Below are 14,350 nucleotides of genomic sequence, written 5' to 3'. Positions count from 1 at the left end.
GGTGATCCACCCACCTTGGCCTCCCAATGTGCTGGGAATACAGGTGAGAACCACCGTGCCTGGCCCACAGTCTTTTATAACTGAGATGGTCTCTCTCACTTTTATTATATGCCAGGACCTGTGATATAAATGTGAACAATATTTGTGGATTTGGGTTGAAACCTAACTCAGTTGTTTACTCCGAGCCTCTTTAATGTTTGAAATGCCATAAAATTGTAGACTTAACCCAATAAATTGACATCAGAGAATAAGATGAAAATTCTGTCTTTAAAATTCCAAACTTTTAAGTGTCATTTCTTTATATTTTATCTTCTGAATAAATGACATCTTAGTTCATAGAATGACTCAGTATCATAACAGATGTGATGCTAATTCTCTTTCTTTAGGACATATTATCTTAAGTGGCTGATAGTATCATAGAGGTTATTGTGCACATGTTGATAACTCACCACAGACTAGGCTCTATGCTGCAATAGGGCATTCAAGAAGGAATGACATATTTTCCATTTTCAAAGATAGTGAAGACATGTTTCTAAATAAGTGAGTTGGACCATGACTTTCAGTGTTGATATATTCTAATACTTTACATAATACATATCACATATTAACTGTGGGAATATCATTAAAATGCTAGGTGTATCCATAATTTTTTTCCTCCTTTTGATTGCCCCCTTCTTTGCATCTGATCTATCTGCACATCGTTTCTGCTGTACTTCCATCATACATCCCCAGTGCTTTCCCCTCCCTCCTTTTTTTCTAGTCTGGTATTTGTGCTTCTGTTCTTGATTTCTCTGCCACCTTCTTGAATTTTTTCTCTACATAGTAGCTGCAGTTATCTTTAAAATGTAAGTCATGTTCTGCTTAAAGCCCTTCCATGACTTCCCAGGTTACACTTGGAGTAAAACTCAAGTCCTTCCCGTTCCTTGAATATTGCTTCCTCAGAGAGTCTTGGTTGTTGAGAGATTAATGAATACTCTGAGAACTCAGAGGAAGGGGCAATTAGTTCTGGCTTTGAGAACCCCAGAAAGAATTAATAAGAGGAATAGTATTTGATCCAGGTCTTGATGAGTAGGATTTTGTTAGATTATAGTATGTGCTGAAAAAGCATTTAAAGAGTGCCTACTATGTGCTGTGCACTGTCATATTCATGCTTTCTTTGACAAGTAATGATGAATAAGTGGTATCTTTTTCAGGCTTGGAGTACAGTGGTGTGATCTTGGCTCACTGCAACCGTTGCCTCCTGGGTTCAAGCAGTTCTGTCTCAGCTTCCGAAGTAGCTGGGACTACAGGTGCACGCCAACACGTCCAGCTAATTTTTGTATTTTTAGTAGAGTCAGAGTTTCACCATGTTGGCCAGGATGGTCTCAATCTCTTGACCTTCGTGAGCCACCCCCTCGGCCTCCCAAAATGCTGGGATTACAGGCGTGAGCCACTGCACCCGGCCAATAAGTGGTATCTTTGAAAACAAGTTGATATTTGTTAACAGCTTGGTTTTACTGCAGTCTCAATAACTAGTATATACAAGACTAGCCCAGCAATCCTTAGTCTGCTTAAATACCAGGAACCACTTCATTCACTGGTACCTATGAGAATAGAACTTCGCAAGTGTTGTCATCCATATACCTGCTGAGTCAACTTGACTATATTCAGAAATGAATTACCTGACAAAACCACAAGATTGTAATTTGGTATTTTGGTTTTTAGACCTTGTTTCCCCCGTTTAAACCAGCTGTCTCTAGCCTTTTAATGCCATATTTTATTTTAAAATACCAAAATTAACATGAGGAGATGATTGTAATTAACTCTATATATACCAATTGCATTGAATCGTAAAAATGAAATTTTTGTTTATAACTAATTTAATGCCTGATCTTCACAAAACTACAGCTTGGTAATTTACTAATTTAATCTTTTGCGTAGTTGCTTCACTGACTCAGAATCTTGAAGACTTTGACTGGGTATTCATTTTGAGGCTTGTCATGATGCAGATAGGATGGTAGTAAAATGATGCATTGCTCTATTATTTGTTCACCAGTGTCCATGCAGCAATACTGTCTCTCGTGGCTAAGAAAGGCCAGCCATATTTTAAAGTAGGCCCTTGGCTAAGCATTTCATTGGACCAGGGAGAAATGGGGGAAAAATATCTACAGATAATACAGGGAATTGTCTAGGAAGCCCAAGTTATTGCATTTAACGATTTATCTTTGTTTTGAAATATTCATATTTTTAGATTTCAAAAATATCATTTTAAATAAGTTATGTTGGTCCCCACTGCCGCCCCATTGCATACCTGGCAAGTAGCCCAAAATATTGGCAGCCAATTCTGTATTGATTTATCTTGTCTGCTTTTGAAGTTCATGGCTCCATGAAGTCTGAAACTGCTTACCACCCATTTATTTTGTGCATCACACCTGTAATAGGATTTAGTATGTGAATGGCTTTTTTCCTTACTTCGACAGTCTCTTCTTCACCAACTGGGTGTCCAACAATTCAGTTCACTCTGACACTATGCAGAATTAACAAAGACCCCATAAGTTAAAGGCTCAGTCCCACAAAGCTGTCCCTACTTCAGATACACTGCAAATGGAGTGCCCAGGCTATCCACATCTACTTAGCCAACTGAAAATTCTGAGGTTCCTGAAACCACCCAACCCACATTTGATAATTTGCTAGAATGATTCCCAGAACTCAGCAAAGCACTTCACTATTACCTGTTATAAAGGATATAGTTTAGGAATAGCCAAATGGAAGAGAGGCATATGGGTCTTTTCTCCCAGCACCTTCATATGTTGATTAACCCCAGAAGCCCTCTGACCCTGTCATTCAGGGTTTTTATGGCAGTTTCATTACATAGGCATGATTGATGAAGTCATTGGCCATTGTGATTGAACTCCATCTCCAGCCTGCCTCCCTTCCCCAGTTGTTGTTGGGGGAGTAGTGGGGTGGGAAGTGTGGGCCTGAGTTCCAGCCTTCCAGTCATGCCTTGATGTTTCTGGCCACTTGACGCCATCTAGGAGCCCCTCAGCCAAGAATCATCTCATTAGTATACCAAAGACACTTCGAGGAGCCCTGTACTAGGAACCCAGGACCCTAGACCAAATACATTTGAACCTTGAACTGTAGAGGAAAAAAGGCGAGTACAGGGGTGGAGGAGGTTAGGGACTCTCATCCTCAAGTGCAACTTTTTTTTTTTTGGAGATGGAGTCTCACTCTGTCGCTCAGGCTGGAGTGCAGCTGTGTGGTTTCAGCTTACTGCAACCTCTGCCTCCCAGGTTCAAGCAATTCTCATGCTTCAGCCACCTGAGTAGCTGGGACCACAGGTGCATACCACCATGCCTGGCTAATTTTTGTATTTTTAGTAAAGATGGGGTTTCAACATGTTGGCTAGGCTAGTCTCAAACTCCTGACTTCAAGTGATGTGCCCACCTCAGCCTCCCAAAGGGCTGGGATTACATGCGTGAGCCACCATGCCTGGCCCAAGTGCAACTTTTGACTTCCCAAAAACTTAACTATTGATAGCTTGCTGTTGAGTGGAAGCTTTATAGATATCCATAAATAGTTGATCAACACATATTTTGTCATGTTATATGTATTTTATACCATATTCTTAAAGTAATCTAGAGAAAAGAAAATGTTATTAAGAAAATCATAAGAAGGAGAAAATATATTTACTATTCATTAAGTGGACATGGATCATTATAAGGATCTTCATCCTTGTCTTCATGTTGAGCAGGCTGGGGAGGAGCAGGAAGAGGAGGGCTTGGCCTTGCTGTCTTAGAGAGGGTAAGGTGGGAGAGGTGAGGGAGGTGGAAGGAGAGGCAGGTACCACCGGGTGTAACACTGGAAAAAATACTGGAAAGAAAAATACGTGTGAATACAAGTGGATCTGCACAGTTCCCATGTTGTTCAATGGTCAGCTGTACTTTTTATTATATGACAGAATATCTCTAGTGAGAAGAGGTCCTCAGATGCTGTGGAGAGGTATGAGAGGATTCAGTTGCATTTGTCACTAAACCCCAGCAGGCAGTGCCATCCCTTCCTGACTGGACCTTGATGTGGCTTCTCGGAGTGCCTAATGTCTTTTTGTTGTTATTAGATGGAGCCTTGCTCTGTCACCCAGGCTGGAGTGCAGGGGCGCGATTGTGATACTCATGCTTCAGCCTCTCGTAGCTGGGATTACAGGTGCTTGCCACCACACCCAGCTAATTTTTGTATTTTTAGTAGAGACAGGGTTTCACTAGGTTGGCCAGGCTGGTCTTGAATTCCTACTCTCAGGTGATCTACCTGCCTCAGCCTCCCAAAGTACTTGGATTATAGGTGTGAGCCACTGTGCCCCACCAGTGCCTCATGTCTTCTAGGACTACAGTTATTTGGGTTTAGCCAGTCCCTTCACATATGTGTGTCACATACCCACATGGCTATTACTGCCTCTCCAATAACACCTCAGCTCTTACCCATATCTTATTTTTTCTTCTATTTTCAGTTTTGTTTAGAATTGGGTTTGTATCCTTAACACATTTTGAAGATTTTTTTCATTCTCCATCAGAAAACCAACCAACTAATTTTTTGCATTTTTGGCCTTTCTTGGCTACTTGGATATGTTCATTTGGAGAAAAAAAGTAGAGGAAAACTTTGGGGTCATTAAAGCTAACTTTTCTTGTTTTAGATGTTTTTTTGGAGACGGAGTTTCGCTCCTGTTGCCCAGGCTGGAGTACAATGGCACGATCTTGGCTTACCACAACCTCCGCCTCCCGGGTTCAAGTGATTTTCCTGCCTCAACCTTTCGAGCAGCTGGGATTACAGGCGTGCACCACCACGCCCAGCTAATTTTGTAGAGACAGGGTTTCTCCATATTGGTCAGCCTGGTCTTGAACTTGCAACCTCAGGTGAATGCCCGCTTTGACCTCCCAAAGTGCCGGGATTACAGGCGTGAGCCACTGTGCCCAGCCCTTGTTTTAGATTTCTTATACTTAAAAGAAAAAATTTTTTTGAGGCTTGAAGTGACCTATTTACAAAATGAGGTATTGCTTTAGATTATATGATCTTACTGACACTTCTTGAAGAGACATTATTTCTTGAATCTTGGAAACAATGTGGCTTGAAAACTGGAAAATAGTGTCCTGTATTATTCTAGATTTGTTTATTGAATTGTTATTTACATTTAGCAGTAAATTTGTTGCTTGAATTGTAAGCTATAAGAGGCACTTTGCCTTAGCTTGTTTCATGTAATCTTTCCATAGGGTTATGTAAATGTCATCACATAAAAAAAATTTCTGTTGTGAATGATGGAGAGATCTTTCAGCTGCTGTATTGACAAATGCCTTTTAATCTATCTTTTAAAAATAATTCAAGTTTTACTCATCGGCTTGTTTTTATTTCCAGAAGTATTTTACCAAAAACGTCTGTGCAGCATAAAAAATGTAGACATTACTGTTGAGTTTGCTGCACAAATCCTGTTACAAGTTAGTTTTTGTAAACATTTTTCTAATGGAAAATTATACATAATTATCTTGTTGTTCTGAAACAATTTTATTACTCAGTGCTGTGACCTCTTTAGACTCTCCGTGATCTTCTGTCATCAAGGACAAGAATAAAACACACGCCATGTCCTGCAAAGTTGCATTCATTATCCCTCTTGAATGGGTTAAGAGGTGGGGCAGACGCACAAGCAAGAGGGGAGAGTATGAAGGTGACTTTTTGTTTCTGAGGATTTTTAGGAATGAACCCACATGATTTATTGTTTAAAATCTTTGAGATAAAATTGGTAGAAAAAATTGTACTTTTGTGAAGGATGTGGTTGCATGAGCTACTTCAGAGGTTTTCCGTTAATGACTGTTAAGTCATCAGGAGTATCAGGTTTGTCTGTATTGATGCTGAGTTATTTTAATTGGGTTAATAGCACAGAGTTGATGTGCCTATTCTAATATCCTAGAATATTTGAAAGATGAACCCTTTACTTAAGATGAAATTGATATCATCTTTATATTATAAATATAGAGATGGGGTCTTAATATGTTGCCCAGGCTGGTCTTGAACTGTGGCCTCAGATTATTCTCCCACCTTGGCTTCCCAAAATGCTGGGATTACAGGCATTGAGTCACTGTGCCCAGTGTCTCTATTTTATTTATTTGTGTATCTCAGTCTCACTTGGTAACGAATAATTGAGATAGATGAGTCTAATATTTAAAGATTCTATGATAGAATTGGCCTTTTTCCCTTTAATATTTACCCGTGGAGGTTAGAATTTAAAATCTAGTGGGGCTCTTTTGAAATTATCTGATTTTACATTTTCATTTTAAAATGAAGAAATTTGAAGCATAGGATGTTATCTTGCCCAAGAGGAATGAGGAATTTAGTTACATTGCCATCCATTGGTTGTTAGCAGCTACTCCATGTCTCAAGGGGCAGATGGTTGATTATCACACTTTGTTACAGACCTTGAAGCAAACCTGAGGATAAAAATAATTTTCTTAGTAAAGAAGGTGTTATCACAGACAGATCACCAATATACTAAACATGTATGCAATTAAACAAATAATGATTAATTTACACTTGTATTAGGTTGGTGCAAAAGTAATTTTTTACTTTTTTGACTATTTTGGCGGTTTTTGCCATTAAAACAGCAAAACGTGCAATTATTTTTTAACCAACACAGTAGTTATATTCAGTTTAGTGAATGAATTTGATACTCAAATTTCGAAGAAACTGTTTCTTCTCTTGCTTATCTAAGTGTTCTTCATGGATCCCGCTCCCCTTTTGGTCTCCTAATGTATACTTTATTTTTTTGATTTGTCTTCACTATTGGACTCTATGCATAAAGGCAGGAAGCCCCTGTCTTGTCCATTGTTTCCAGACCCAGTAGCAGCACGGATTGTTGACTGACTCCCAGGTTTATGTGGCTCTGTGGAACACTTAGCATATTTAAAATATCTTATGTTTGACTATTTTATTTATTTTTATTTTTATTTTTTACAGTGAACAGAGTATCTGTCAGGCAAGAGCTGCTGTGATGGTTTATGATGATGCCAATAAGAAGTGGGTGCCAGCTGGTGGCTCAACTGGGTTCAGCAGAGTTCATATCTATCACCATACAGGCAACAACACATTCAGAGTGGTGGGGAGGAAGATTCAGGACCATCAGGTAAGGCTCTACTACAATTCTTCTTAAAGATGATCTAGTATTACAAAGGGACTTGGTATATTCAGTAAAATAAAATAGTTTTAAAACTCTAATCAAAATAGTCTCTCTGGGAAAAACTGAATATAAAATTATCTCTCTACCTTTTCTACCTTTTATGTAGCCTGAACTTAAACGAAGATTTAGAACAAATTGTACAAAAATAGAAATATGAGTTCTTCTATGATGAATCTTCATTAGATTTTTCTGGCCTTCAATTAGTTTTTGAAATCCAAAGCAAATTAAGGACCAACAGAAATGAAACTCTACTTAAGTGGCAGATTTCATGTTTATGGGATTCATTTCCTGACAAAGTTTTGGGTATGGGGTTAGGGGAGGGAGTTAAAAGTGTAGACAGTTTCAGAAAATATTGTTAAATTCATATATGATAGAAAAATAATAGGTATTGAGGTTGCTAGAATAGTTCGACTTTTGCAGTTCATGTCTGGGGCGACAGCTAAGCTTTTACTAATACCTTGCTCCGGATTTCCTAGAAAGTAGCTGGATTATCTGATTACTTGATTTCTTGGGCCTTAACAGATCAAGAGCAGTAGACAGAGGAAAAGGCAGATAAGGTCTTACTAGCATTAACTGTATTCTAATAGTAAGAACTTTTATAGAGGATAGATTTACAAAATACTTTGGGAAAAAATTAAAAAATTTTTACCTAAGATGTTGGAATCAACTGACTTTAAAAATCATCCTGCTACACATGCAGAAAGAATGTAACAAATTTTCTCCTTCATTGCCCAGCTGCGCTCTTTTAAAGAAGGTAGGCTCCTAGGTTTCCCCTACATTGCATGGTAGTGTGGTGTAAACAGATGCTGCATTCGCCCTGGGTTTTAGGATGGTGATTATGGATTTGTCATGCATGCATATAGGGACTGTGGGCCTATGAGAGGTTGGGTTGTGAAACTGATATTTTGTTAAAAAATAACCTAGGAATCTTAGAGGATTCTAAGAAATCTATTTCTACACCCCATAGAAAGAGGACTAAGAGAAATCCTCCTACTAGCACAGGCAAGCAAGGAGTTTGTTGCTTTCTTAGCTGGTTTAGAAGCTCCCCTGAGAAATGAGAAACTCCTTCACTTAAGCAACTCCAGCCAAGAAACTAGGATACACTGGTTGTAGAGCGGTGAAATTCTTGGGGCACGTGGTAAAAACAAATGCAGTGCCCGCATGGAGAGGAACTTTCACAGCTCTGAGTCAATCTGTAGAAAGAGCAGTTCACTCAATTTACCATATTTATCCATTTATACAATGGGTTTCAGCCTGCCACTCTTTCTGCCCTCTCAGGCTGCCTTCTCTCTCTCTCTCCCTTATTCCCTGCCCTCTTACTCTCTTCTTTTCCCTCCTTAGTCTTCCTGCCTTTTCCTCTATGCTCCAGTTTCCTTGTTGTGTTGCAAGGCCTTTTTCTGGTTTCCATAGGCTCTTTACCAAGAGCCCCTTCTGTCCCTTCTGCTGAGCGCTCTTTCATCTTTGTCTTTGTTCTAGCAGCAAGTTAGGCCAGAGACAAATCAAATAGTCCCCAAGATGCTATTATGGTGGGAGTGGGGGGGAACTGGACAATTAAAATTTTGTAGAAATTGTTGAACCTTCTTAATACAACATTACAAACTTTAATAGCTGTAAAGTAACTACATTTTTGGTAACTTTAGTGAATTGGTTATTTGAAAGTACTGATGAACAATCCTATATTTACAAAAATTTAATATTTGAAGATAATCAGAAATTTAAGCTAGGAAATTTGCATATGAAACACTAAAATTTTTATTTCTAGAAGAAGTAAACTATCCTATGACTCTTAGATTTTGACAAATAGAATATTTCTTAAAACATTTAAAAATTTAAAACTATGCTTCTAAATGATTTGTGACATTAAGAGGAAATTATTATGAATATTAGAAAATAAGAAAACACTGAGACCTGAGTGATATTACATCTCAGAGCTCTCCTTAGAGGGACAAGTCTTAACTGTATGTAATAGGAAAAAAAGGGAAATTAAAAAATAAATGAGCTTAACCCAAAGAAAGCAGAAGAAAATATTACGAAGATATTAATTAAATAAAAGTAAATAGTATTTGTTAATACAGAGGCTGCTTCATTGAAAAGACAAACTAGCCTGTACAGTGGCTCATACCTGTAATCCCAGCACTTTGGGATGCCAAGGCAGGAGGATCGCTTGAGCCCAGGAGTTGAAGGCCAGCCTGTTCAACATAGTGAGACTCTGGCTCTACAAAACTATTTTTTAAAACCCAAACAGGCCGGGCACGGTGGTACATGCCACATGGTGAAACCCTGTCTCTACTGAATAAAAAAAAAAGAAAAAGAAAAACGAGCTGGGTGTGGTGGCACATGCCTGTAATCCGAGCTACTTGGGAGGCGAGATGGGAGAATTGCTTGTACCTGGGAGGTGGAGGTTGCAGTGAGCCGAGATCATGCCATTGCACTCCAGCCTGGGCAACAAGAGGTAAACTCCCTCTCTAAAATAAAATAAAATAAAACCCTAACAATTAGCCAGGTAAATGTGTGTGCCTGTAGTCCCAACTACTTGAGAGGCCGAGGTGGAAGGATCACTTAAGTCTGGAAGGTGGAGACTGTAGTGAGCCATGATTGTGCCACTGCACTTCATGGGAGACAGAACAAAACCACGTCAAAAAAAAAAAAAAAGAAAAAAAAACAGCAACAAAAAAAACTTGCAGAATCAAACAAAAAAAGAAACAGTACAAATAACCAATTTTAGGAATGAAAAGCAGAATACTACTATAGTTGCTGAAGGAAATAAGATATTATGAAAAACTTTATGCCAATAAATGGGCCATTTTGTAGAAAAACATAACTTTTCTAAAACTGAAGAAGAGGAAAACATGATAGACCTACAATCATGAAATAAATCAATGGTTAATAATCTGTCCCTCACATTTTAAAAAGCTGCAGGAGAGTCCAGAGCATTTAGAAATTTCAAGATATTTTCTGCAGCCATTGTATGAAAATGGTATTTTATAAGGCTTATATAATTTTGATATCCAAAACATAGGAGAACAAGTTTGGGAGGAAAATAATAAGCCAGTCTTCAGTTATGAATATATACCTAGATATAATAGTCCTCAATAAGATATCAGCAGGCCAAATGTAGTAATGAGTAAAAGCAAAACCACTTCTTGATCAAATAGGGCTTATCTCTGTGCCTTAGTAATATAAGAATGGTTAACATTAGATAACTTACTAATGTTGTTTACCAGGAGAAAAACCTACAAAAGCAAATGTTCAGGAAAAGCATTTGATAAAATTTGAATCAATACATAACAATTCTCATCACATTAGGCATAAAATTAATATTCTTCAGCCTATATGGGTGGAAAATAGCATATAGCAGGTATCTTACGAGATGGTAGTGTCAAGAGCATTTCTGTTAAACTTGTGAAAAAGTTGAGCATTTCAGCTCTAATCACATTCATTTAGTGTTACAGAAGAGGTACTAGATAACCAATACAAAGATTAAGAAATAGAAGCTATAAGAATTGATAAGAAAGAAACAGCTGGCCTTACCGATGATGTGTAATTGTCTGCATAAAAATCTGCCAGGAGTAACTGCAGATAGACTATGGGAACTAACGAGATTGTTCAGCGAGGTTGCAGGTTACATGATCAGTATATAAAAACCACTTGCAGTTTTGTATAACTAAGCAATAAACAATTAGAAAAGTATGATTTTATTATTCTAATGATACTTAAACACCGTACCTAAGAATAAATCTAATAAATAATTGGTTTTCTTTCTTTCATTCTTGCATTTCTTCTTCTTTTTTGTTTTTATTTTTTTGAGACAGTCTCTTGCTCTGTTGCCCAGGCCCTGAGTGCAGTGGTGTGACCACATAGCTCACTGAAACCTTGGCTTCCTAGGCTCAAGTGATCCTTCTGCCTCAGTCTCCCAAGTAGCTGGGATTATAGGCATGAACCACTGTGGCTGGCCATCATTCTTACATATCTTAATGGTGGTCAGTCTGTTCTAAGTGGGCACATGTTATATAACTTACTAAACATCTAAACTTTCTATAGTAAGAGCAGTTAAAACCACCCAATATTTTCTTAGAAAATTGAGTATGTACAAATTATACAAATATGTTATATAAATATATTAAGATACTTCATTTTCCAGCCTAACATTTGTTAAGTGCTTATGGGTACTATGCCCTTTTTTTTTTTTTTTTGGTGAGGGGGCAGTGGAGTCTCGCTCTCTTGCCAGGCTAGAGTGCAGTGGCACGATCTCACTGCAACCTCACCTCCGAGGTTAAAGCAATTCTCCTGCCGCAGCCTCCTAAGTAGCTGGATTACAGGTGTGCACCACTACGCCCAGCTAATTTTTGTATTTTTAGTAGAGATGGGATCTCACCATGTTGGTTGGGATGGTCTCAAACTCCTGACCTCGTGATCCACCCTCCTCGGCCCCTCAAAGTGCTGGGATAACAGTCGTGAGCCACTGCGCCTGGCCTATGCTTGGATTTTATATAGAATATCATTCCTGATCTTGAATGAAAGATGCAGTAAAGAATGGGGATGTTAAGCACATAAGCAAATAACAACAGTTAAATGTTTCAGTGTGACAAGTGTAAAATAGAGCACAGTGAGGGCATAAAAGCATCCTTAGTTTCTTGAGAAGATAGGAGAAAGGGTCATAGATGACCTCATAGACAGGATAAGATACTGAGTCAGGTCACAAGGAAGTGTGGGTGTTTACTGCACTGTTTACTCTGTTATGGTCAGGCTAAAAATGGATAGGCATGTGTAGGATGGAACATCACCACCAGTCTAGACACAAGCTCACTGGATCTGAAGCACAGAATTTAGGATTATGATGTAGTCCAAACCTCACAGCATGCTCAGTAGATATCCAATAAGTAGTTATTAAGTGAAAATACTTAATTTTAAAACTTTTTAAAGATTATTTGCAGTACTATCTATCCTCAATGGTTAGATGAGTGAAATAATTCAGATTTAAAATGGAAAAAAGAAACAATAGTTTATATAATTTTGATTCTAGTAATATTTTCCACAACTTTTTCTAACATTCTATCATGAACAATTGAAAAAGTAAATGTAACACATCTTCTCTTGTCTGCGATTTTAAGCTATTTGCCAAACAGGGATATTGATGTGCCTTAAAATGGGTCTTCTAATTTTCTGATAATGTTAAATTTTAGTAGCTTTGGGTTTCTAGTATCTAAGGAATTGTGACACACCCACCCTGATATTTACATAAACCACATCAGGAGGATGGGCACAGTGGCTTGTGCCTATAGTCCCAGCTATTCGGGAGGCTGAGACAGGATAACTGCCTAGGGCCAGGGGTTCAAGACTGTTGTGTCCTATGATTGTGCCTGTGAATGGCCACTGCACTCCAGCCTTATATTGTGGTAAAATGTGCATAACATTTTAACTTTTTTTTTGGGTGGGGGGATGGAGTCTCACCTTGTCGCCTAGGCTGCAGTGCAGGGGTGTGATCTTGGCTCACTGCAACCTCTGCCTCCCGGGTTCAAGTGATTCTCCTGCCTCAGCCTCCCAAGTAGCTGGATTACAGGCACACATACCTGGCTAATTTTTGTATTTTAGTAGAGACAGGGTTTCACCATGTTGGTCTCGAACTCCTAACCTCAGGTGATCTGCCCACCTTGGCCTCCCCGAGTGCTGGAATTACAGGCATGAGCCACTTCCAGCAGGAGACACAGCAAGCCCCTGTCTCAAAAAAAAAAAAAAAAGTCTAGATTTGCCTAGGTTCTAGTAAACAATCAGAGTACTACCCATCCCAAATCGATGAGGTCACAATGGAAATGTCCTGGTAGTGTGGGAAGGTTGGCTAGGGTACAGCATGGTGCTGCTGAACAGCCACTTTGACTCTGTGTCTCTTTTGGCCAAGTTACACAGCAGACTTTCTGGGCTAGTCCTGCTTCTCCACTTTGTATCTGGCTGGCCTCAGGGATATTTCTGTCTTCTGGCACTCCCAATGCTTCCCATGGTTTGAGCCGAGAGATGGGTCTTTTGCCCTGAACCCAAGATGGTGGAGAAGTTCATTGTTTCCCTTGATCTCACTTTTTCCAGTGTAGAAGCCATGAGTTTGGGGGAGATTTTCTGTGTTCTTGGTGCCAGCAGGCTGTGGGGAGGGCCATTGTAGATATGGATGTCTGATTCTCTTACTGTCTGGTGAGATCTTTTTCATTTCTCTGTGTCTCCAGGAACTGTCTCCTACTCATATTTGAGTTGTGGGATATTGATGGTGATAATTTTGGTGCTGTATACTTGATTTTGTTTTGTTGTGGATGCAGGGAGAGTAGGGAACTATTAGCTTGGTACAAAAGTAATTGCAATTTTTTCCATAGCTTGCTTCTGCACTTCCATTTTGGAACCAGAGATCTCAAAGTTCCTATTGTTCTGTTTACAGATTTGCGAGTCACAGCAGGAATCTTTAATTTACTTCTCTTAATAACTGATGGAACAGGTAGTCAGAAAAAAGAAGTCTGTAAGACTATATAGACGGTTTGAACAACACAGTTACCTCCCTAGCCTAATTGGCATATATACACATATACCTTTCAAATACACATGTCACAATTTCAAAATTGTATATGTGCTTGGTCCTAAAGAAAATGTCAACAAATTTCAAAGGATTAAACTCATACAGAGTGTTCGGTCATAGTAGAATTAATCTAGAAATAAGATAATAGAGAATCCCATAGGTGTAGGTGTTAAGAAATACCTTTCTGAATAGCCCATGAGTCAGAGAAGAAATCACAATGATGTGAGGAAAATTAGTTGAGCTGAATAATGATGAACATGCTATATATTAACACCAATAGAATGCAACTAAACTTGTGATTAAAGTGAAATTTAGAGGCTAAAATGTTTATTTTAGAAAAGAAGTATTGTTGACTTTTCAGCCAGCCTCAGATTGCATCTCAAGAAATTAAAGAATAGGCCATTAAAGCCATATAAAATATTAATAGAAAGAGGGTAACAACGAAGATAAGAGCAGAAATTAATGCAGGAGAAAGCAAACACACTAAGGAGAGGTTTGCCTCTAAAGTCCTTGTGAGGTACAGCTCTTAAAAAAAAGAGAGAATGGTTTAAATAACCGTTATAAAGAAAGAAGGGACATCACTATGAATCTTACAGACATTT

The 14,350-nt window shown here is 38.6% G+C and overlaps 1 protein-coding gene across 12 annotated transcripts in view; it reads left to right on the top strand.

The window, feature by feature from the left end:
* The window catches only part of ENAH (ENAH actin regulator), a 158,976-nt gene that overhangs the window by 80,942 nt on the left and 63,684 nt on the right, over positions 1 to 14,350 (top strand). For all 12 annotated transcript variants that reach the window (XM_064383555.1, XM_064383558.1, XM_021677180.2 and 9 more), the window contains exon 2: positions 6,976 to 7,141. In XM_064383555.1, the coding sequence (XP_064239625.1) occupies positions 6,976 to 7,141 (166 nt within the window). The remainder of the gene's footprint in view (positions 1 to 6,975; positions 7,142 to 14,350) is intronic.

The sequence above is a fragment of the Aotus nancymaae genome, unplaced genomic scaffold (assembly GCF_030222135.1).
Source record: "Aotus nancymaae isolate 86718 unplaced genomic scaffold, 86718_ANA_hifiasm-v0.15.2.pri h1tg000032l_0, whole genome shotgun sequence".
Taxonomy (NCBI): Eukaryota; Metazoa; Chordata; class Mammalia; order Primates; family Aotidae; genus Aotus; species Aotus nancymaae.
This window is presented reverse-complemented; position numbering and strand designations above follow the sequence as displayed.